Here is a 25,019-nt window from a genome sequence, read left to right on the forward strand (position 1 = left end):
GCATTCCTGTGGCAACCTGCCCCCCAATTTTATTTGCACCTTAAACACTTCCACCAACGACATTCCACGCAAACACACACTTAGGGCCTTGGGAGTGAACACATTCAACAGCATTTGGCAGGGGGATTTTTCAGCCTCATCCTGAGTGCCGGTGCCCTTCCAATTTTAAGCTACACTTAGACACTGAGGGCTGTGGGTGCAAGTGGGGTGGTGTGGTGGCATCAGCTGGCATAGGCCAGACGATGCCCGCACTGGCTGCTCACCACAGCCATGGAATACACCTCATCATCATGCACTAACACTATTTTGGAGCAGGCGGAGGGAGACTAGGGGTCTTAGCACACCTCTGATGTCGCTTGGCTTCCCGGGGCTGGAGGGCGATCTGGCCGTCTGGTTGGGGTCTGGGGTGGTGGGTTGCTTTGCTCAGTGTAGGGCAGGGGAGCCTGCCAATCAGCACCCCAGCAGAAAGGGCCAATTTCTGGGAACCAGTAATTGTTGTACCCCATGTGCAGCAGTACCGGGACCAGACTAAATAGGGTTTGTATGGGGAGCATGAGTGGGTGTCCGGCGTGCATTTTTGTAAGTCTTTGGTTGTATGTGTATGTGTGAGCATGATGGAGGCATAGTGTGACTGTGTCAGTGTATGACTGTATATGTCCGGGGGAGCCTTTGACTCCTCCCTTCTCTTGGGACTTCTTTTGATGCTATACATCTTCGTTTCCCCTCCCCCTGCCACACCTGGTGTGGAGTGCGGTGTCTTGGTCTGCCTGAGTGTTGGTGGCTCCCGGGTCGGGGGGTTTAAGATTATGGCGTCTGCCTGATTAATGCCGGTGGCTGCCTGGTGGAATCTGGGTCCCTGGGCTCTGCTGAGTCTCTGGCGATGGGGGGGGGGGGGGGGGGGGGGGGCTGGGTCCCGGGTCGCTGGGTCCCGGGCTCGGCCGGCTAGGGGGTGGGAGGCTGCCTGTGGGCTTGCCGCTGATATCTCCCGGGACTCTGCTGGCTGCTGGTTGTGGCCCCCCTGGGCAATCCTCTGTGCCTCTCGAGGGGGGCAGGGGCTCTTCTGGTCGCAGCCTCATTGGGGTCCCTATGCTCTGGGGCAGCTCCTGGATCTCTGGGACTTGGAGCACCCTCCATCTCCTACACATCTTTGGGGGCAGATCTGTGGCCCCTTACACTCTCTATTGGATGCTCCTATAGAAAAAACTTACATATACAAGTGTGTGTACACACACAGGTGCTCACATGGAGCTCTCATAAGTATGGACTTGGGCACGTTCAACACGTCTTAAGGCTGTGGTTGGCACTAAATGCACTGTGATCTAATATTGTGTGATTGTTCAGTAAAACAATGTTGATTTTATATTTCTTCATCAAGTTGATGCAGTGATGGCTTGCTCCTGTTGTATTGTTGTGTCCCTTTTCTGCAGGTCGAGAAGCAGACTCTTGTTCATCATTGATTATTTTTGTGTCCTGCCTCCTTGTTTGATTGACAGCCTCTGCTTTCACAAGGGAGGAAAGGAGCTCCACCTCCAGTCTCCGTTGCTGGGTTTCACTCACGTGATTCATGTGACGTTTGCAGCCACGTGAAATTCAAAGGAGAGACAGGAAGTGTTTTACTCCGCAACAAAACAGAGATGTAGCACAGCATGATGGATGAAAGCGATTTTATTAAGGCTTTAAATGAGTTGGCATAGATGCGATATCACCAAAAAATACATCTTTTTTTAGGTTGTGACCCATATAGTTTAAAAAGTCACACATTTCATTCACAGTGGAGACTTTACCCATTGATGAAACGATCGGCAATAGATTACCTTGTGCTGCCTTCTTCACATTACACTGAAAGCCAAATGAATTTGTTGAGGTGACCCAGAACAGGCCCATTGACAACATGACTCGGCCCTGGGCTGGTTTCTCCTCTCTGTGTGTAAACCTCTGATCTGCAGCCCCCACTCTCTGCACTTCAGCTCAGCTCCTCTCTGTTTCTGTGTGATTCTGCACTTCCGCCCCTGACTCTGGGTGTGTGTGAGGGCTTCTGCCCTGCCTCCACTGGCCCCCCTCTCTGCACTCAGTTCTGTGGAACAAGCTGACTGGGTTCAACGGAACCAAGATGCCAGAAGTGTGAATGCTGACTTCTCAGAAACCAGAGCATGAGGTCTTAAAAGGACTGCATGTGTGAAGAACAGGAAAAGAAGATGGGAAAAGGAAACCACAAAAAGTCACACTGCAGAAGAATGGGTGTGCAAGAGATGCGAGAAGACACAAAAATAAAGATGTTCTTTTCCTTTCAACAGGTGTTAAAAAAGTTGGCCTTTGATTCGAGACTGTAATAAAACAAGAAACAGCCCGGAAGAATGAAAAAAAATATTGTAATGCATGATGGTGGGAGGGGTGAAATAAAATGTTTTGGCTGGGTCCAGGGGCGGCGTTAGGCCCGGCTACTTGGGCTGAAGCCCCGGATCTAAATCGCGGAAGTAACATGCAGTACCAAAGTCACACAGAGAGGGCGCAGCTGGCAGTCGTTTGTAAAGTCCCATTTAGTCGTCACACACACAGGTGTGTGGTGAAATTTATTCTCCGATTTTGACCCATCCCCTGAGTTGCAGACACGCCGCGCTCGGGAACTATTTGGTGGTTTAACCCCCCAATCCAACCCCAATCCAATGCTGAGTGTCAAGCAGGGAGGCATTGGGTCCCATTTTTCTCAAAATCTTTGGTATGACCCGACCAGGAGTCGAACCCCTGATCTCCCGATCTCAGGGCAGACACTCTACCACTAGGCTACTTAGTCAGTATACAGTTTACCTGAGACTGAAGAGAAGCCCTTCAGCAGCTGGCTTATGCAGTCTGTCTGAAACGCATGAGTGAAGATGGATATAAGGACGTTTTTTTAGACCAAAAGTACAACGACAGAACCCCAGCTCTGATGAGACTGGTGTTGACTCAGGTTTGTGAGTCTTATTTGAAAATATTTGTTGTGCTGCTGGTTTGCCTAAAGTTAGCTTACTATCAGGTAAAGTTGTTGGAGAAAGAAAGGGAATATTCACTATCATCTCACACTAAACACTAACAGGAACAATACTCTGCCCTGAATATGCTGAATATGTAGCTTCAGATTAAACATTATGTGGTACAAGACAAATATATATGATGTTGACTAGTGCGTGTCACGTGTGTGCGCGCATGCGTGTGTGTGCGCGTGCGTGTGTGTGCGCGCGCGTGTGTGTTAAGCCCCGGATCTTCTTCAGTCCTAAATCCGCCCCTGGCTGGGTCTGATCGGGGTTGGTTGGTTGTTGGAAACTGTTGGTGGCAGAGAAGTGTGTTAACACTCTGTATTTCTCCTCGGATCTTCTAGAATCTCAGGTTTTTAATAAGAGCTTTTCCTATTTAGCCTACGCTATTGTTCTTTGTTTGGAGTACCCTTTTTCCTTTCTATGTGTGCCGGTGAGTGGAACGGAGGTGAGGATCCACACGCTGGGGAGGAATCAGGCAGGTAGACAGACTGGGTAACGTAAAAGGTTTTAATAACAAACGCACGCAGGACATGGGAACAATGAGCCAACAAGAGACAGAACTGGAGGGGTTTAAATACAAGAGGGTTGGGAGCTTGGGTGATTGGAAAACGAGAGGCAAGTGGGAGCAATTAATTCAGATCACCTTCAAAACTCAGCCACACACCCAGGGCCGTCTCAAGGCATTTTGGGCCAAGGCAAAACGGAACACCCCCTCCCCCATCACTGGGTTTCCCCAGAAGCCTTTGTGTAATTCCTACCCTGTCCAGGAGTGTTAATTATACAGTGTTTGTAAAAACACCTCAGACATCACTAACATGTTCTAATATTGTCCAACGAAAAACGAAATTGTCGGCCATGCAGTCTCATCTGTTTCTTTTCCAAACTCACAAAAATCTGTCAGTAACAAAACCGTTTGAAAGCCTCTATTTGTGGATTCTCTGAAAGTTTCCGTGATTGATCTTGTCTAATCTCACAGCTGAAACAAGCATCCTTAATAATCTGTGCACAGGAAGATGACATGATGATGACTTGAAACTTCAAAGGACTTGGACTTGACTTGGACTTCCACAATTGACTTTGGACTCGACTTGGTTGTCTTTGACTTGGACTTGACTTGAAAGACTTGTGACTTACTTGTGACTTGCAGAGCAGTGACTTGGTCACACCTTTGCTCAGTGGTCCCCTTTAAAGTGACCTGTTCAGGCTCTGGTCGGACCTTTGGCAGGTTCTTCATCGCTGCTTTCTCCTCAGTCAGATATTCCCACCATTCCTGCCTTTCCCAGTGTCCACTGAGAACCTCGTTTTCTTCTTCACTTTCCTCACATTGTTTAAAACAAAACAAACATCTCAAATATTATTGGAAGTTTATGGTTTTTCTTTCATGTTTTAGTATTTCCTGCATTTAACAGAACATGGTTCATGCTCCAACATTTCTGAAATGAGATCGATTCAAACACAAGATTTAATTTTAAAGCTGCACAAAGACACTAAAAGCTAACAGATGGATCTATTTAAGCTCAGTTTAAGACTAATTGGATGTGTCCTGTAGGTTTTCAGTACTTTTTAGGATTTTGTTAGCATCTGCAGAGCAGCTTTTTCCAACAGCCTGAGATGTTGAATGAGGACGATGTTGTTTCACTTTGTTAAATCTTCTTAAATGTTTAAACTGTCTCGCACTATTATAGTGTCCTGAGGGCTGTTGTGATTCTTTTGGGAGGATGGCATGTTGTGTCAGACATCTTCTGTTTATCAGTGAAAACAAGTTTAAATGAAATAATGGCGAAGCATTGAAATAACGAATCAAGAGACTAGTGAAGATCCACGCCTGGGAATTGAAACTGAGACCAGTCAGCAGTGTGTAAAAAGTCAGACGCGTTTGAATATAGCTTTATTGATCACCAGGCTAGTTCCTTTTCACAACAGTTCTAATTCGACTCAGATATCGTGTTCTGAGCAGCAGAAGAAAAAAACCTAGTTAGAGAATCAAACAGAACAACATGTTAGATGGTGAACAGGAAAGCAGAGCCCGATGCTGTAGTTCATGTCAGTACAAGGTAAGACAATATGCATATTCAAATATACCTCTTTAAACTAGCACGGTAGCTTTAATAGTATTCTTATTTCCATACTAAACAGTTACATTCAGGATTATAACTAAATAAATCACATGCAGAAAGATTAGATGAACGGATTAGGCTGATCACCTCTAATGCAGGTAACTGAAAGATGCACTTTTATTTATTCTTTTCTAACTTGTCAGTGTTCAGTAGTTTCAGAAGTTGTTGGTCATCTCTTTGTTAATGTCTGTCAGCTGTGACTGATGGTGTTCGTAAGGCGTATGTGAGGAGAGGAGACCAGCACTTGGCTCCACCCTCACCATCACTCCTCCAGCTTCACCCAGCCCAACCACTCCTGCGCTCCAGAGGGCGCTCTCTGCCCTGTCGTCTCCCCGGCTCTAGTTTTACGTAACAGCTCATCTCTGTTTGAACCTTTTTGGAAATTAAAGCTTTTTTTCTTACAGGTTTTAGCAAACTGAGGTGATAACTAGAAGTAACTAGATGAATTCAGAGACTTAGTAGCACTTGTTATTCGTTTCCTCCGGGCTGGCCCTTTGTTAACTAGTGAATGGTAGACGAGGCCTCGTGAAGCCTTTCGGCACATAACCCAAACTGCATCGATTCTGTTGGTCTACTGACACCTGCTCCATCATAAACATCTCTGCTGACATCAAGTCCCGCTGTGCCGCCTACCCAATGTGGGCGGGTCTGATCCCCAACCCCGCTCTGACAAACGTGCATTTTCCCTGTAATGTCTCAACATTGACGACATTCTTTCATGTATGACGGTTCAGTTGAACAAATGTGACATAAAACCTGCAGAAAAAAAATCAAAGATGTAAAAATCATTTAAAATCCTAATTCTGATGGATCGAGCAGAAAACAAGATGAAACGAGGAAATAAAACAAATAAAATCCACAATGGGTTTCCTCTCTGGCTCATTGTGTATCAGTGGAATAACTCATCCCGTTGCCAGACAGAGACGCTCCTCCGTTTAAACACGGACCAGCCAAACAGCTGCTACATCGGTCACGTGACTACTTCCTAATGATACACGTGCCGACGCGTGAGTGTAGCTGGACCCATCACTAGCGTAAACTTGTTGTCTTTCTGCACCCTTTTGTTAAACAAAGTTTGTTTTAACACCCGAACATTGCTATCATTACCATGCTGTCCTCTTTGTGTTAAACTAGCTTACAGCTGCTACCATAGCACTTCATTCATGTGACCGTATATGTACTCTGGTCGCACGAGTCACACATATTTGTATTAAATGACATAGTTGACGTTTCCTTGGTGTGTAATATGAAAGCTAAGTGTGTTCTGATGACAAACGGTTTACGGCGTTAACTTTAGGGTCATGTGACCACCACAAATGTTTATTCCTAAAACTCACAGCTGCTCAGTAGAAAATAAAGTCCTTCAGTCTCTAAACATCCAGACTCTGGAACTGAACATGAAAATGACACATTAATGAGGAAAACTTGAATTAAATATGTGGAGAAACGAGCTGAAGTGGACTTCTGGCGTTGCCATGGTAACACAAACGCTGATCATTTTACCTAAACAGGGCCAGCTACACACCTCTAATCAAGCAGCTGCTGGTCTCTATTTAAAGGTGCATTATGTAGAAATGAAACAAATAACACTCTGTCGTGAGAGGTAGTTACTGCAACCACTTTAAACTACTCTGGAGCTTTTTGCCGGCTGTTGACAAATTACAATGTTCGGCGCTGCAGTGTTAGCTCACAGCCGACCCCCCCCAAAACACTGATGGTACACCGTCGTTACGGCCTTCCTTCCTTTGTTTCAGGAGGAGGGAAGCTGACAGTCCAGCAGCCGGCTGATCTGAAACATGTTGCAGGAGAACCTTCCCTCCAACATGACTGACTTTTGAGATTTTCTCACCGTAAAATTCTCACTATAATCTTACATACTGCACCTTTAAATCTTTGTAGTCTTCGTAGGCATGGGGCAAAATACTTTCCTTTCCTTCTCATTTATCTAGCATTGATTAACAGGGTCTGCCTGTGGACGCGTGAGCCACGCTGGCCTCTACTTGCTTGGATTAGAAAGGATTGAGCTGATTAGCGCTGATATAAAGAGCTCTGTGCTAGCAGTATAGCTGTAGCTGCTAAAGGGGTCATTATCCTCTGGTAGCACAGCTGAGCCCTTAGCTCTAACCCAACCGCTGTCCTATCCGGTGAGCAGGGGTGAGGGTTTATCCACTGAGGTCCACGTGGCAGGGGTGAGGAGAGAGCATCCTTAGATAGGACAGCGGGAGGGTTAAATCACAACTCAAGACAAATCAGTGGGAAAAACAATAAAAAGAACAAAGATGGTAGAAAATAAATAAGATGAAAGAAATCAGGATAAAAGCAGATCTGCTGAATCACTGTGTCAGGAGGAAACTTGCATATTCAACTAATGCAATTTCAAAGCTTTTCCACCGTGTACAAACACACCCCACTGCCTGCAGAAACAAGCCAACACAACCATGTGTGTGTATTATACTGAATACACACCTACCTCAAAATGACTCCTATGGTTGAGCAGCATCAGGACCGCTGATATAAAAACATTCATGCTCAGTCGATGAGCCTTTTTCCCGGTTTAACATCAAACTTTGTTCCTTTTAGAAGAACGTCATGCATATTTTCTGTTTCCTCGACTACAAACGTGTAAACTCTCCTTCTCGCCTCAGAAAAAGTGCATTTGTATTTGGTGCAACAATCCGCTCACAGACTTGCTTATTGGCCGAGTGTAGTATGTGCAGAAACAGCATTCCAGCTTAGGTCCACCTGTGACCTGGCTGAACCATTTGTTGTCACTCTAGTTAGAGTGACCCTCATGTCTTTGGACATGCTGAAGGCACGTAGCGCACGGGCAGCCTCCTGTATAAGCCTAGTTTGCTACATGTTGTCTAAGGTTTGCTCCATCGCTGTGTGATGTTGACAGTGATGAACTTCATCGCACACACAACCAAAAACACCAACTTAGGATGACGGCATCACAAAGGGTTTCTTCTCTTTACCACGCCCTCTGCATTAATATAGAAGTGATGTGACAGTGGGCTGGTGGAACCAACACACCAACATGAAACTACTCAGCAAAAACAACTAAACGTTGTTTCTTCACCTACTGAACTCAATCAAGAACAGAGAGTAAAGAATTTCAATGGGGCCACCTAGAGAGGATTAACCCTTCACAGTGCCGGTGCAAGTATCGTGCATCAGAGACGCTGCAAAAGCCAGGCCCTCAAAGCTTACCACAAACATCAGTTGGTGTCATCATCAAGATCATGGAAACATCGGGAGAAGTCAGCAAAGGAAGGTTTTGTTGGACACTGATAAAAACGAAAAGCTTTACTTGGGGAATAAATGCTTTTAAAAAATGTGCAGCCAGAGTGGTTTGTTACAGCAGAGTTGTGGTTTGAGTCATACTGGTCCGATTTTCTATCAGGATTAAACCAGCTTTAGATAAACAAGCAGAGAAGTTGGTCCATGCCTCCTTGTTGGGACCCCTGGCAACAGCCTGCAGAAGCTCCGGTACATCCAGAACCCTGCTGCACAGGTCCTGACGAGGAGGCGCAAATATGATCATATCACCCTGTCCTGAGATTACTCCATTGGCTGCCCATCCAATATCGAATTCAGTATAAAATTGGCCTTCTCACCCACCAGTGCATCCATGGAACTGCCCATGCCTGTCTGAGCAAACTTCTCACCCCAGACACTGCCACAAGAAACCTCCGATCTACCACCTCTTCACACCGCCTGCACCAACCACGGACTAAACTCTCCACTCTGGGAGACAGGTCCTTCACAGCAGTGGCTCCTCGGTTTTGGAGTTCTCTTCCAGAGTCTCTGAGGGCTCCACAATCTGTGGAGGTTTTCAAAAAACGACTCAAGACCTTTTTGTTTAATAAGGCTTTCTACGGCCTCTTTTTATGACCTACTGTGCGTTTTACTGTATTGTGTTGTTTTCACCTATAGTTTGTATTTACTGTAACAACTTCTTAGATTGATTGCATCTATTCTTGGGGACTGTTCTAATTCCGTACTTGATAGCATGTTGAGATTGCATTGTGTTGTTTTCACCTATAGTTGCTTATTCACTGTAAAGATGGGCTTTATTACTCTGAGGACTGTTTTTACCTCATACCTTGTAGCACTTTGAGACCCTACCCTAACCCTACCTCTGTAATGTAAAGTGCATTATACATAAATTGTATTACTATTATCATAAGCTGTGAGCTCAGAGCTGCAAACAAACATGAAGTTAAGGTATTTGCATGAAAAGCTCACTATGACAAAGCAGCAACCATGTTGATTTCAGGTGACGGGATGTAGCATGAGGAGGGCTGCAGCGGCTCCCACGAGTGCTGCTGGCTTTGCTCCACCTTCAGATGGGAGAATGAACGGTTGGTGGTGACGGGGTAAGCACAGCTGTGCTCCCAAAGCTCAGAACTCTATTTTACAAGCAGGGAAAGACTCGTCCTGCATGACGACAGTGCTGCTGGAGGCCAGAACCATGATGTTCAGGTCGTGCTGCCTCACGTGGGTCTGCTGGTACCACTCCCGGGTCACCTCTGTGTCATGAGTTGGTATCACCGTCACCTGATTTCAATCACAAAGAGAAGAAAGGAGAGAAGTATTTTGTCGTGGTGCAGTGAGAATATCATGAATAAACATACCTGCAGGTTGGAGCCCCACTGAGCTTTTCCCTCCAGCAGAGCATCCAGAACCCCACGGCTCGGCTCCCCGCTGCCAGGGTCATTCCCGCTCACCACGTAGTAAGCAGCTCTCACTCTCTTGAAGAATTCCTGGTCCACGTTCTTGGCACTGCAGTGGTTGGGCACATAGGCCAGGTCAACAAACACAGGAGGTCCTGGAGGAAGAGTGTATATTTTGGTCAAAATAGTAATCCCAGACCAACTAAAACTAATGACTATTGTCAAACTGCATTTTATCTCCTTATTTTTGTGTTTAAAATCTTTGTTTCTGACGTTTAAAACCAAGACAAGGGAGTTCAGAGGATGACAATTGTACCCGGGTAATTATAATCTCGTGTGCAGTACCTGTTGAATTCAAAACTGCATTTTGAACACTCTAAAATATTGGTTGTCATTAACTGAACCTCCTGGCGTCTGTCCAATGTAGGAACTTGTTCAGATCTCCGATTAGCGGGCTTTGTGATCAGAACGAGGGGAGAAACAGTCTGGAAGTAAAATTAAATGAGACAGCAGATTAAAGCTGCTGTAGGGAATTTACATTTAAAAAGTTTTAATTGGTTTAATTCTTCATGTATTCCCAGCTTGGGAACTTTTAAATGCTTTGACACCGAATTTTACGTTCCTCTGTGTCTGGGTTAAACGGCGAGGCCGTATCAGAAAAACATACAATGAGAGCAAACACATAGAGTCTATGATATATTTATTTTTTACCCTTTTCCCAGATGGGTTTATTCTTTTTGATTTCATTGGATTACAGTTTTTGCTACAATTTCTCCTGTTACTCCTAGGTGATGTAAGTCACTTTTTGTGTTTTTTTTTTCTATTTTCTTTACACGGATTAGGTTTTTTTTTGTTGTTGTTGGTTTATTTTAGGTTGTTTTATGCACACTGTGTTGCACGACTCTGCCCCTTGCTGACGTGTACTAGTAAGTGCACGCTCCTTGGGATGGGTGTTTTTTCACACGTTATGTGAGGTCCAATTTTAAAGTCGGGTTGGCGCAATGCTTGCCGGTATCTGACCCTTTTTGTTGATGTTTATTTCTGGTGAGCCATGAGTTGCCTCATGCCTCAAGAGGAGGGAAGGCTGATAATGATTTGCTCACATTACTACACTGCCTGGATGGAATTACCTTAAATATTAGATGATTGTTGCTGAAAACAATTCAAAACCAACAGTGATCTCCCAGAATTTTCTTGTGCTTTTTCGCCACAAGTTGTGAAACCAGGAAATTGGGTTCTGATAAAGGTGCTGAAGCGAACTAGATGGGGCAGCCAGAGGTCCATTCAGAGTACTCCTCATTTCTCCCACTGCTGTGAAGATTGCAGAGAGGCCATCTTGGATTCATCTATCCCACTGCAAGCTCATCAACGACAACCAACCGCTTTAGCGCGGCAACGAATTCTGGCTACAAAGGGGTGGGCCACCACTAGGGTGCCGTCTCTCAAACCCGGTGAAGATAAGATAAGATAAGATAAGATAAGATAAGATAAGATAAGATAAGATAAGATAAGATAAGATAAGATAAGATAAGATAAGATAAGGATCTGCTTCGAGCTTGCTGGGTTCACCACATTGTTGATGTTGGTGGTCGCACTCATGGCCCTGCACTTGGGCCGCCTCTCAGCACCTGATGCAACAACTGAGACAGCAGCATTTGAGGGGGTAATAGAACTGGAACTGAACGACGGATTGGGGCTCCTCCCTGACCGTGCACCTACATAACAACGTAACCTGCATCCACCTCGGCTGACGACCCCCTGGACGCATCTACAACAGGACACAGCGAAGAAGAGACGCTGGAAAAGGATAACTACTTCAAGCACCTGCACTCAAATCTCCAGACTGGTTTCACGGTGAAGGACCTGTAGGACCTTTCGGGGACAAAATCAGCTCCCTGACAATTGGACAATGGCCTTCGACACGCCATGGAAGGACCCTGGTGTCTTCCTATTGAGAAGTTGAACTTTGCGCTTCATGTTCCAAACTACTTTACTACGCTCCGGACCTGAACTTCAAGATACTTATCAACGTAAGCCTGAAACCATTCTGATCAACGGAAAAGGACCCTGACTTTCAAACCTATTGTTCATCCGGGACTCTCAGTCCACAGACAAGCCCTTTGATGAAGAACGCCTGGTTTGCCTCAGCTCTGCCATAGTTAGAGCTGCATAAATTAATATTACACCTTCATTTTTCCTCATTCACAGGAAGATTCGTCTGCAACTTGGAGCTTTAGAGCCCCCGCAAGGAGTCAAGCTCTCTTTTCTCAAAATCCGTCCGTGGAGACGGAGAACGCAAGCTTGTGATTGGTCAGGGCACCGCTGTCGTCTACACCGCCACCTCTGTGCCCTCAAAAACAAAGAGAGCCGAGGATAACTAGCGGCAGACACGGAGAAGCTTGAAGAAAACCTTGCGAAAAACTCTAAAAACATGAACGTTTAATCCTCCCGTGACTGGAGGAGTGAAAAGATACGCAGCAAGCGTTTTATTTGTGGACGGAAATGACGGGAAACGTGGGTTTAGAGGTGGTGAGCGCATAAAGAGGTGGAGGAGAATGAGAGACAAATTTGTCTGTTAAAAAGTCTCTTATATATAAAAAAACACGATATTAACACACCATCTTGGACTGGATACATGACAGGAAACCACAGAACAGCGCTACGTCTTCTGTTGTCCTGGTGGGGAATTGCTTTGCAACACTCCCCAGGAGACGGAGAAGTATGAGGGCAAAACATCTCCGTGCGTGCGTGTCTTCCGTTTGGAGCTGACGGAGAAGCGTGACTCAGGCTTCAGAGGAGAGTTCTCAGTTTGTCCGAAGCAGAGGAGGTAATGCTGCAGACACTGATGCTAGTAGCATGGATGCTAATGAGTGTAAACAGAAAGCACCATGGGATTTGTAGCCTTTGTTGCCAGTTTTAATATATATTTGATCTCGTGGGTTAAATAAAGATAGAGCCTGAGTTTGTCTCCTGTGACCTACGGCTAATTCAGTCCTGGTGGGAGTTAGACTTTCAGCCCAGCTGAGAAAATAATCTGATTTGTGTTGTTAAAACCAGTTCTAATTAATCCAAGAAGAGAAAGTGACAAACCTGAACTGCTTTTGATGCCATTGACCTTCCCAGGGTTGAGGAGCTCAGACTTTGAACCTTGAGTGTCAGACATTTTGATCAGCCTGAAGGCCGGGTCTGTGTCCTTACCCCGAAGGGAGGCTGATCGAGAGGAGGTGGAGTCCTTCGTCTGCTTTGCTGGGGTAGAAGACCTCTTCCTCACTTCCTCTCTACGGGCCGGCGAGGCGGACTTGGGCTTGCCCTTTCTGAGGCCCTTCTTTTTCAGGAGTCTCTCTGGGCCACTGTGACCATTCATACATGCTTCTGGGTCGACCATGCAGACGTCTGGATGAGAAGGATGGGGCAGAGGGTCTTTCATGGGCGTAGGGAGGGGATCGTTGCTTTTCTGAGATGACGGTGGGTGGTGACCCGCTGCAGCTTCAGAGGCTGATTTGTCAACAGGCAGATGCTCAGCATCTTCATCTGAATCCAGATTTCCTTCTGCAGTAATGGATGGACATTCTTCAGTTCCAGGAGGGACATCAGAGTCAGACTGAGAAGGTAATGACTCACTTGCTGACGTTGGAGGTGTTTCCTCTCCAGCTAATGTGGCAGCCAAACCTGATGACATGGAACCAGGTAGCTGGTGTTGTCCAGCCTCTCCATGGTGACTCTGAGTGAGGTGGCTCCTTGGCTTGTGGGACCTTCTTTTCACAGAATGTTGCTCCTGGTCATCCTCGTCCCCATCCTGAGAGTGGCCACCGTGGTCATCTTCTTCACCCTCATCACTGGAGAGGTGATGGGGACTGGGGTTGATGAAGGATGGAGAGAGCTCTCCTTTCTGATGCTTAGACTCACATGATGAGTAGCACGGAGAAGAAGCTGAGGAGGTGGCTCCAGGGTTCAGCTCCGAGGGACGATCGGTCTTGTCATCTCCTTTGTGGGATACTTCTGTGTGGTGAGCCTCTTTAGAAGAGAACATGGACATACCTTGGGCCCTGTCCATCCACTCAGCTGCTTCCTTATCATCATCATCATCATCATCATCATCATCATCATCATCAGGTGGAGGTGTGCTTGGGTAGTCATCAGGCTTCTGTAGAAGCTCCCAGTCAGACAAGCTGCTGTTTCTCTTCAGCTCTAATCGGTGTGATATTTCCTCTGACTTGTCCAGCCCTTCTTCACCTCCTTCGTCGTCCAGCTTTGGATCAGCTGTTTCCTTTGCATCCTTTGTGGGGCCTTGGCAGGTGTCCTCCTCTGGCTTCTGTTTGGCTCCAGCGCCTTTAAACATCTCGGTCTCACCGGGATCTTCTGCCACAGTCGCAGCAGCACTGTTGCGCTCCTCTGTAAACGTGACTAAACCAGTTATGGCACACGAGGTTCTGCTGGCTCCACTCTCGCTGAGCGAGGCTGTCATCTCCTCAGCCTGAGCCGAGCAGACTGACCCGTGAAATCTACTCTGCAGTGAGGAGGAGTCACTTGTTGGTGAGAAGGTCTTTTTCACGTCAGGCACGTTGAATGTTTGACATTCCACACGACATGGCAGTGTGCTGTCCTCCACTGCCAGTGTTTCAGGCTCATCGTTCAGGAACCTGTCAGCCCTTTGGAGAGGAGAAACATCAAAGCGAACGTCTGGTGGGACTGAACTTTCTGAGACGTGCACAGGGGACCGGCTGCTCAGAGGGGGTGTCTGAACCTCAGAGCTCAGCTCTGGGTCCTCGAGCTGCTTGGCCATGTTCACTGAGGCTGGAGATGATGGTTTGGATGGTTCTGCAGCAGGTTTTACCATCACCTCCATGTACTCATCTGTGTGAAATCCTCCAGAGCGTAAGCTTGTAGACGAGCCAGTGAACGAAAGGTGCGCCGTGGTCAAAGGTGCTTCTGTAGCTAGCTCTGTGAAGGCTTCCAATTTGTGTTCAGAGCGCGGGTCCAGGGTAGACCCTGAGGCGGAGGCAGCTTCCTCATGTCCTGCTGTGGTATCCAGACTTTCACCTGACCTGGACAGTATGGAGGCATCTAAGGGTACAAGTGTTTCTGTCTTTTCTACTTTGCTCTGAAGTTGACTGTCCTCATCATAAAACTGAGCAGAAGGATCACCAGATCTGCTTGTTTCTATATCTGCATGGCTAGCAGGTCCAGGAGGATCTGGACTGGATGTAGGTCTGGACTTCAGGTCTGAATAAGCCGCTGGGACAGGCCTGTCTGGCTCTGGTGAAAGGGAAGCCTGAGAAGAACAAACATCTTCTGGAAGCCTGGTTTTCACGGTGAGTTCGGGGGGCACATCTCTCTCATCTGCTTCCATGATCTCGACTTGTTTGGGGGTGTCTGCTGCTCTCACAGTCCCGGTTGTCACTGTGTCCTCCTCGTCCCCTCCTCCAGGCCTTCTGTCGGTGAGTGGAGAAGCTGAGCCGTCGTCAGGAGATGGTTTACAGGCTGATGCCTCTGGAGGGAAACTTGAAGCAGGCGGCAGAGACGATTGATTTGTGTGCTTTGGTTCTGCTGCCGGAGCACGATCTCTGCACATCTCTTTCTCCGACTGTTCCCTGGCACCCTTTTCCACATCTACATCACTGGACACCTCGTGTTCTTCCTCTCCATCATCACTGTCAACGATGAAGTCCTCCCCCTCCACCAGCAGCCTTTTGTCCTCCAGGCTCTCTTCATCCTCAGATGCCAGAAGATTCTCATCCATTCCCAATGTGACAACAGCACCAGGAGCTCTCTCCTGTCCTACTAACGGTGATGCTAGTTGGGGTGGAATGTCCTTCTCTGCAGGTGAATGGCGACCACATGGAGATCCCGCCAGTGAACCATCAGAGGTTTCCATTTTGTGTGACACTGTGGGACTTTGTCTTTTCTCTGCCATCTCTTTTTCTTCTGGTTCTCCAAAGGTTCCCGGGAAAGCCAAGGCGCTGAGATCAGGGTGGCTCCATTGGGGCGAGGGAGATTGTGGTCTGGATGTTGCTCTGGTAGAAACCGTATCATCTTCTCCTGCAGCTCCCTTCTTTACATCTTCTTTGTCTTTCTCTGGTTTCTCAGGTTTGTCCTCTTTGAGACTTAGGTACTCAGACTCGGCAGCTTGGGACATCTTGTTGTCTTGCACGTTTATGGATGAGAAGCTTGTGTCCACAGATGGTGTCTCAGCACCATCTTCCCTTTCACTCTCCTCTTCTTGGCCTTTTTCTCTGTCGTCATCGTTAGGAGGGTCTCTTTGACTGTGGTGGCTGCTCTTGTCCCTCTCTGTGAGGGACACTGGGCTGTAGTCCACTCTGCTGAAGGACAGAGGCTCCTCTTTGTGTGGATCATCCAGGAGAAACGTCCCTCTTCCATCTTCTGCTTGACTTGTTCGGTTATCATCTATGAAGAACTCAGAAGTACCATCCAGACCTGAAGAGCGTTCGCCTGCTTCTGCTGAGTCCAGGTCATGTTCTTTAGGGACGGGCTTTTCATACGGATCGTACTTCGATGCACCAAAGGCCTGAGCCTCATGTCTGAGGTGTCCACTGATGTCCATCTGTGATCTTCCTTCTGCTTTTGCGGGAGCAGTGGTTTGGGAAACATCATCAGGTCTTCTGTCCAACATGAAATACGAACATGTCTGTGATAATTCTGGAGAAGCCACCTCTCTTTCTCCTTCCATCTCCCTCTCGGCTTCCTTTTCTGGTTTCTCGTGGAGTTTGATCTCATGTGTGGAAGCTCTTTCTGAGCGGATCTGTGTCCAGGTTTGATTCTCCGTACAGGACGGACCTTCAGTGCTGGCTACTGCTGGCAGCTCAGCTTTCCTCCCTTCTGATGCTGATGCAGATGCCGCTTCTGTTTCGTCTTCCTTTGATGTCCAAATATCAAAGGAAGGCCCTGGCTTGGCCAGCGGGGCAGTCGTGGTTTCTGTTTTCACACCTTCGTCGGGTTCCTCTGTTTGTCCCTCGTTGCCATCTTCTTCCAGGGATGGTTCCTGCATGGTGACAGTAGCTGTGGCCTCTGAGGGCTGCTGAGAAGCAGCAGCTTCACTGTGCTCATCCGCTGGTGGAGTTTGAGTTAAAGACAAACCTTCAGTGGAAACATCTGAAGTAGATTCTACTGACAAAGGTCTTGAGCTGGCTTTTCCCAAACAAATGTCTTCCTGCTCCGCATCTGATGACTGAAACCCAAAGGCGTGTTTGGAATCCATCTTGGGCTCCAGCCCTGCTTGTGCTGGCTGTTTAATGTCTTTGCCCAGGTCTTTCTCTTGAACTTCCTCCTCCTCCCACTTCTCCTGTCTGGTGTGGTCTCCATCCATGTAGGTGGACTTGTTGTCCACCTTTGTGAGAGCAGCCTCCTTTTCATTCTCCGGCGTTGTTATCGTTTCATCTCTGGTGTCTTCAGCCTCAGAGGTGTAGTCTTTTTCTGGTTCTTTCTCCATTTTCTGTTCTTTGCTGAGTTCAGCAACATGTGTGTCATCTTTCTCCATCTCCCTCTTCTCTTCCTGACTCGTCCTAATCTTATGTTCTTGATTTTTCTCCTCCTGGATGTGTTCTGATGGTTTACAAAGGCCATGTTGGACCACAGATCCCTGCTGTAGTCCTGAGAAAGAGTTGGTCTCTGTGTGAGCATCAGAGAGATCATCACCGTGGCTTTCATGTGACCAACGTTGACCACTCGTCTGAGTTTTAATCTCCTGGTTCAGCAGAAACGTTGTGTCTTTGGTAATATCTTTATTGGTGCAAGTCTCCGTTACGATCTCACCATGAAGGTCCCGTTGGGCTTCAGCTGTTTGAGGGTCTTTGAGGCGTCGGATCTGAGATGAATCTGGATCTTCTGAGTGTTTTAGTTTACTTGCATCATCGTGTTGGGTAAACTTTATTTGGTCCAAGTCTTCTGTCTCAGTTTCTGCAGTCTGCTGCAATTGTTCCTCACAAACGCCGTCATCCGTGGTGGTTTTAAAAGGTGCAGCCTCACAGCTGGGGATCTTCTCACCCTGCTCTTGTTCTCTGCTTCCATCTGAGGCAGCCTCCTCCTCCTCCTCACAAACGCCGTCATCCATGGTGGTTTTAAAAGGTGCAGCCTCACAGCTGAGGATCTTCTCACCCTGCTCTTGTTCTCTGCTTCCATCTGAGGCAGCCTCCTCCTCCTCCTCCTCCTCCTCCTCCTCCTCACAAACGCCGTCATCCATGGTGGTTTTAAAAGGTGCAGCCTCACAGCCGAGGATCTTCTCACCCTGCTCTTGTTCTCTGCTTCCATCTGAGGCAGCCTCCTCCTCCTCCTCCTCCTCCTCCTCCTCCTCACAAACGCCGTCATCCATGGTGGTTTTAAAAGGTGCAGCCTCACAGCCGAGGATCTTCTCACCCTGCTCTTGTTCTCTGCTTCCATCTGAGGCAGCCTCCTCCTCCTCCTCCTCCTCCTCCTCACAAACGCCGTCATCCATGGTGGTTTTAAAAGGTGCAGCCTCACAGCCGAGGATCTTCTCACCCTGCTCTTGTTCTCTGCTTCCATCTGAGGCAGCCTTCTCCTGCTCGGTGAGGGACGGAGCAGCAGTGGTGGTGTGTGTCTGGAGGGCCACGCCGTGATGCTGAGCTGTCATGGGGTTTGAATCAACAGCACCGACATCCTCGTGCGTTGGGAGGAGGCGGGGATCATGCTCACTTCCTTTCACATCTGTGGGAATGATCGCAGCTGCTTCTGGAGCAGTGGGAAGTGTTTCTGCCACACAGACATCAGCGTCTTCACTCACCATCACAGCCTCGTCCTTCATCACGAGGCCTTTAGCTGCGTTCACAGCATCTCTGGTGGGAGGAGATGGGGCTTCTTCCTGAAGAGCAGCGCTACCTTGGTTGTCCTCCTGCTGTGGGACGTATGTTGTAACTTCATCTCTGCCAGGTTTCAGGTCAGTAACATCGTCTTCACTCACCACTCTCTCCTCTTCTTGTTCAGTCGTCATCTTGGCTGCAGAAATCTTCACGTCCTCCACAACCAGGATCACACCCTGACTCATTCCCTGTCTCTGTTCTCCTTCAGAAGGTTGAGGCGTGCAGCTGATGTCGTCTTGTGTAGCAGCAACGATGTCCCTGCTCTCTTCTGTGACAGGCTCGGAGGCCGGCACATCGTCCGTTTCTTCCTTCTTGACTTCTTTTACTTGGATATCTAAATATTCCTCTTCCCTCCCGTCTTGGGCTCCAACAGTGATGGACAGGTCCTCTTTCCAGACTTCTTCTTTAACAGACTTCCCCTCTGGGACTTCATCTGGAGTCTTATGTTCAGAGGGACCGAGCTCTTCCACCTCCATCCTCTTCTCATCTTTGAAGGACTTGTCAGTAAAATCTTCTCGTTTAATTTCTATCTCCTCCGAGAGATCTCCTTGTGCTGCTACCTTGGTTTTGTGTTCATCTGCTACATTAGAGTCAGGAGTCACCGTTCCTACTTTCTGTGTGTGCGGTGTCTTCTGGGTCCCTCCTTGTTCCGTGTCTTTGTCTTCATCCTCAGGGCTTCCACCTACAGTGTCCTCAGCAGGGCGGTCTCCAGCAGTGCTTCGTTCCGCTGTGGTGAGCTCAGAGGTCGGAACGTTTACCTGAATCTTGATCGGTTTGAGATCTAAAGCATCATCTGGTTCTTCCTTCTGCTCTTCACTGACGCTTCTGATTGCAGAAACCTCTTCATCGCCCAGGAAACCACTCTTCCTCTTTGGAGACAAGAGTTTATTAGAAGTGATGTCTGAGCCTGGCTGAGATGCTGGAGGGGGATCCGCCCCTACCTGGACAGGTCGAGATGAAGAAGAAGCAGGAATTGTTTCTTTCTCTTCCTCTTCTGCTTTTTCTTGTTCTTCCACTTTGTTTATATCAGCAGATTTGACAGTTGCTGCTTCAGATGGACGTTCTTCCTTGAGACCAGTATCTCTCTGTCTGGTCGGGTCCTCCCTTATGGAGACTTCATCCGGGAGGACACCCTTGGCCCTGCCTTCCAGTGGAGACTGATGAAGAGGAGAATGTGCTGCACTCGAATGTCCGGAGTGTGGAGGAGATGCCATTTTCACTGTGATGTCATCTGGACTGAAGCAACGCTCCTCACTCTCAGATGTCACTGAGTCAGAGCCAAACGCTCTGGTAGGAACTACAGAGGAAGCATCTTTCAGAACGAGGACATCCGTGCTTTCCTCTTCCACTGTGAGGTGGACGGCTTCCATGTCACGCTGAGCTTTTTCAGGAGAACCAGCGCCTGAAAGCGTTTCAGCCTCTTCGCTTGGTTGGATTTTGGACAAAGCAATGCCTCCTTGAAGATGTTCCAGTGAAACGCCCACACTAGGAGTTTGTTCTTCATCCTCCTCTTCTGCAGCAGCAACCTCAGCGATAGGCCTTTCCTCTGTAACAGCAATCTGCAGCCCAGCAGACGGAGACATAGAGAGTTTATCCTCGTCGAGAGAAGGTGGTGAGAGACTTCCTGTGGAGGGCAGCTGCTCGTTGCCTCGGCTGCACGGAGGACCTGCAGCTTTAGGTGCATCTTCAGCTGCAGGTGCCAGCACAGACGTCACAGACTGATCATCTCCAGCAGACGTAGGGAAGGAGGAAACCTTGTCATACTCTGTGACGGATGTAGCTGAAGACATGTGTTCTTCTTCTGCCAGAGGAGCGGTGATGATGTTGGTGAAAACCGACACTTGTTCCTGCTCTCCTGGGATGAATCTTTTCTCAGCAGCTGCTTGCATCTCCTTCATGCCATGGATGTTCACAAAAGAGCCTGTGTGATCGGGAACAGAGATGTCGTAGTCAACAACATCATCCTGAAGGTTTGGGATCCTGTCCTCCGCCTCCTCATGAATCTCCTCGTCAGAGATGGTTTGCTCCGTCTCGGAGTAGCCGGGAATCATCTCTTCCTGAATGTAGGTGGCAGGCCTAGCACTAGCAGCTCCTTGACCTCCAGATCCTATGGGAGCAGCAGCCCTGCCCATGTGTGGTAGGTAACCCTCCTCATCCTCCTCTTCTTCAGCTTTGGCTGCAGACCATTCCCTAGGTTTGTCCTCAGCTGCATCTTCAGCAGCAATGTGTAGCTCTTCGTCTGCTATTACGTCCAAGTCTTCCACCTCTTCAAGTTCAGCTTTCTCCATCCCCTCCTCCTCTTCTTCATCCTTCTCTCCCTGGATCAGAGGCATTTGGAGCTTCAGCTCAGCCACATACTTAGAAGACAGAATTTCAGACTTCTCCATTTCTTCCATCTCATGTTTTCTACCAAACCCATCCTCCTCCTTCCACTTTGACTCATCTTCGTCTGCACCTATTCCCATGTCTTCCTCCTCCTCTTCCTCCTTCACCAGTACTTTCCTTTCTGCAGCTGGGACCTCTTCTTTCTCATCCTCATCCTGAGATGCAGCTCCCTCATCCTCAAACATCTGAGCCTCCTCCATTTCTTCCTCTTGAGGTGTCTTCTCACCGTTGGCTTCAGTTCCAGCTCCCACACCCAGAGCGGCCGATTCACTGGGAGACTTTGTTCCCGGTGGGATTTCTGAAACGGTTTCCTTGTCGTGGACTGGGCCGTGCGCTGTTGGCTCAGGACAAACGCTGTCCCGTGGCTCAGCACAGAGCTCATCTGGCTTTAGTGGTTCAAAGTCCTTGGAGAGGTCTTTAGCTGTGGAGAACGCAGATGTGACCTCAGCTGCTTTGTCCTCGGCAGGCTCGCGTTGGGTCTGGTCTTCAGCAGGCTTGGCCTTTGCTGCTTTGCTCTTACTTGATGTCTTAGCTTTATGTAAAGTCTTCCTCACCTCAGGTGTGAGTGGCTTTAGGTCAGGCTTTGTCATCTTTCTCAGCTCCGGCTTGGTCGCGTCCTTCCTCTTGTCCTCTTTGGACTTGGCATCTTTCTTCTCTTTTTTGACAGAATCGTCTTTCTTGACTTTCTTTATCTCTTTCTTCTCTTTGTCTTTTTTCTCATCCATCTTTGACATCCTCTCCTTGGAATGTTTCTTTAATGACTTTTCTTTTAAAAGCTTCTTCTTTTCTGGCATGTCGGTCTTTGATTTCATCGTCTTGGCTGGCATTGTGTCTTTTTTCTCTGAAACGTTTTCCTTCACCGAGTCGCTCTTCGTCTCTGTGATGTTTGATGCATCATCCTGTCCTTCGGCTTCTCTCTTTGAGGCCTTTGCAGTGGTCTTGGGGGAGAATTTGAGGCTCTCTTTGCTCTCGGCCCTTTGCTTTAACTTGGTTTGTTTGATTACAGATGGAGGAACTCCTGACGACAGGTCTTTTTGTGTTGCTACGGGGTGGCGGAGGAAGTCAAGGTGCTTGAGTTTGTCCAGACCCTCTAAGATCTTGTTCTGTGGAGCGTTCCCGGGGAACAGCACTCTGACTATCTTTTCTGTGGGGTTGGCGGGGAGCCAGACCACTAAGGCTGTAACTGATGTCAGGTAGGGTACGGATATTTCTCCTTCCTTCCCATTGGGCAGCACAATGCCAGTTCTGGCCTTGCTGTTTCCAGCCCACTTCTGCATCAGAAACTGCATTTCTTTGCTGTCCTTCACAGGGTTGAGAACATACATATCTAACCTTCCCACTCCCATCTTCTGGAAAAGGGTAATCGGCTCCGCTATGCTGCTGCCCACTCGAGACAGAGGCTCTGGTTTGATTCCCAGCTTGTTGAGGTGCTGCAGAGTGATCGAGGCCTCTTCAATGCTGCGTTTCACTTTCAGATTCGATTCTGGCATGCGGAGCTTCTCTGGCACGTTGAAGAAAACCACACCTAGCTCAGGAGAGATCAGGTTCTTCGTCCAGTCGCTGTAGTTGGTGGAGCCTTGGGATTGCTCCTCTTCTTGTTCTGCTATCTTCCTCTGGAGAAGCCCGTTGATCCCTGGAAGGTTGTCGGCTCCAATGTGTGTCAGCAAAATGGAATCGATGCGGTCCAAGTGTCGGACTAGCTTCCAGAAGCAGGACTTGCGTTCAGATCCCCCGTCCACTAAGATGTTGAAGCCGTTGACGGCAAACAGCGCAGAGTCTCCTCGTCCACTGGGGAAGATGTAGCAACACGGCTTTGACAGCTTCAGAAAGCCTCCAGACGTGGGAGGCTCCAGGAGGTCAAAGGGAGAAGGGATGTCCACAGTTTCAGAGACGTACTCTGTGAACTCTGTGATGCCCTCCATCTTGAGGAGAACAGGCTCTGGGTTTAGCTTGTATTCCAAGAACTCCCTCAGGGTATGCTGCTGTCCCGGAAAGCTCCAGCCCAGCTCCCCCTGGCAGGACACGGTCAGTGTTGCCTGCTGCTTGGGAGCGGATGTTCCTAGTAGGTCTCTCACCTGCAGACACACAACAGAAGGAGTCATGACACAGATGTTTGTGTAGTGGTGCTCTTCAGGAGGTGATCTAACAGTTGGGACATAAATATTCTCCTTTGAGCATTTCCTCTTGGTTCTTACAGCCTTCGATGACTTTTACTTTTATGTAGTAAATTTTCTACTTGTATTTGTACGCAGCATCACTGCCACCAGCTGTAAGCTGTGGCTGGTTACTATAAACACATCACTGGTACATCATCTCCACACTGCTTGTGAAGAGATCAGGAAGCACGGCTGTGCTGATTTTGGTAGCAGAGTTACAGAAAGTTTATGTTCCATTATTTCTTGATCATTAATCCTGGAAGCATTCTCACACTCAGACACACCCACGCATTCTTGTTCTTCACACACACACACACACACACACACACACACACACACACACACACACACACACACACACACACACACACACACACACACACACACACCGTCCCTCTCACGCCTTATCTTTTGTTGTTTGTTTAAATAAACTCTGAGAGCAGAAACTCTGGGCAGTTACCTATGAGCTTCTGCCCCTGATTGTAATTTGGTGACTTGTCTGCTTATTGTCTCTCCTCTCTCTCTCTCTAGCTGCAGGTGTTGGGTTATTGATAAAATCCCTGATAAGCATTAAACTCCAGATTTGGTCTAAAAGAAGCTCGGCACAGAACTGGAAACATCATTCTGTCTTATTCAAGTTCGCTGCATTTGTCCGTTAGGCATAGGCGTCATTTTAACCGGGGACGCCGGGGACATGTCCCCGGCAAAATTAGTGATTGGCAGCTGTGTCCCCTCCACTTTCAAAAAAGCCTGCTGATGAGGATTTTTGTTTTACCAGCTCAGATCTTATACCAGGGATCGGCAACCTGTTCCCATCAAAGAGCCATTATTACCCGTTTCCCACAGTAATGAAAACACTGGGAGCCACAGCAGCGCAGCGTTGTGGGCGGGGCCTACCCTCAGGCAGTAGAGAGCCGCGGTCTCACACCCAGGTGACAGCAGCCGGTACCATGGGCGTCGCACCCGTGGGGGATTCAACACCCACACTTTTCCAGCTGTTTTGCTCACCTCCACACCAGTCTGGTTTCTTTACGTTGCACTCACTCTGTTTGCCTCATCTCCTTCTTCACCTCCGCTTCTGACAGCCGATGTCGGGTTTCCAGGAGAGCAGGAGAGGGAGGGACGGAAGAGCTCGACTGAATTCATAATTTTACATCTTGACATTAGCTGTACAAAGTCTGAGTTTGATCAAGTGAAGAACAACAATTTGCAGAGGTTTATAACAGGCACAGCGCCAGGTTTTCATTTTTGGGTGGGCCACGGTAATTTTGGACGGACCTTAATAAGCAGTGACTTAAGTGAAGCAGGCAGGTCGCGCTAGAAAATTTCGTTTAAAAAGACGTCATAAATGTGTTCCCCCGTCATTTTTATTTATAAAATATGAAGTAAAAACTCACAATTTAATTTTCATTCATTTGTCATTAATATGTAGTCTACACCCGTGCGTTAAGTGGACCATCTTCCAGTAAAAGAAAAGCATCCGGCCCACCTCTCCAAATGCGTAAAATGTGCATCACAGCCACTAGGCGCACCGCGCGCACCGTCAGCTGTCAGCCCAGACAAGAGCAGAGCAAATAGAGACAGAATAGAGGATAATTGTGTCTGGATGTGGATGGAGATTACATTTTACAGCAGCCTGGTCATCATTTAAATACGTATACCATCACCTGTGTTCTAGTCCACACTATCAGCATTATGTTAATTGGTGTGTGTGTGTGTGTGTGTGTGTTTTCCACTTCAAACACTGGTCTAACCAACCAGACCAGCGTGTCCAGTAACATATTAATGTTACAATTAAACAGTTTCACTTCATGTAGGCTAGGAGCATTTCACCTGCCGT

General features: G+C 47.9%; 1 protein-coding gene across 5 annotated transcripts in view; it reads right to left on the reverse strand.

Moving 5' to 3' along the window:
• Positions 1 to 4,885: 4,885 nt before the first annotated feature.
• The window catches only part of LOC107380823 (microtubule-associated protein 1A), a 102,497-nt gene continuing 82,363 nt past the window's right edge, over positions 4,886 to 25,019 (reverse strand). For all 5 annotated transcript variants that reach the window (XM_054743086.2, XM_070544141.1, XM_054743088.2 and 2 more), the window contains 3 exons: positions 12,898 to 23,098; positions 9,769 to 9,962; positions 4,886 to 9,691 (listed from right to left, as the gene is read on the reverse strand). In XM_054743086.2, coding sequence (XP_054599061.1) covers positions 9,536 to 9,691; positions 9,769 to 9,962; positions 12,898 to 23,098 — 10,551 coding nt within the window. In that variant the 3' untranslated portion in view covers positions 4,886 to 9,535. The remainder of the gene's footprint in view (positions 9,692 to 9,768; positions 9,963 to 12,897; positions 23,099 to 25,019) is intronic.

Source organism: Nothobranchius furzeri, chromosome 14 (genome assembly GCF_043380555.1).
Source record: "Nothobranchius furzeri strain GRZ-AD chromosome 14, NfurGRZ-RIMD1, whole genome shotgun sequence".
Taxonomy (NCBI): Eukaryota; Metazoa; Chordata; class Actinopteri; order Cyprinodontiformes; family Nothobranchiidae; genus Nothobranchius; species Nothobranchius furzeri.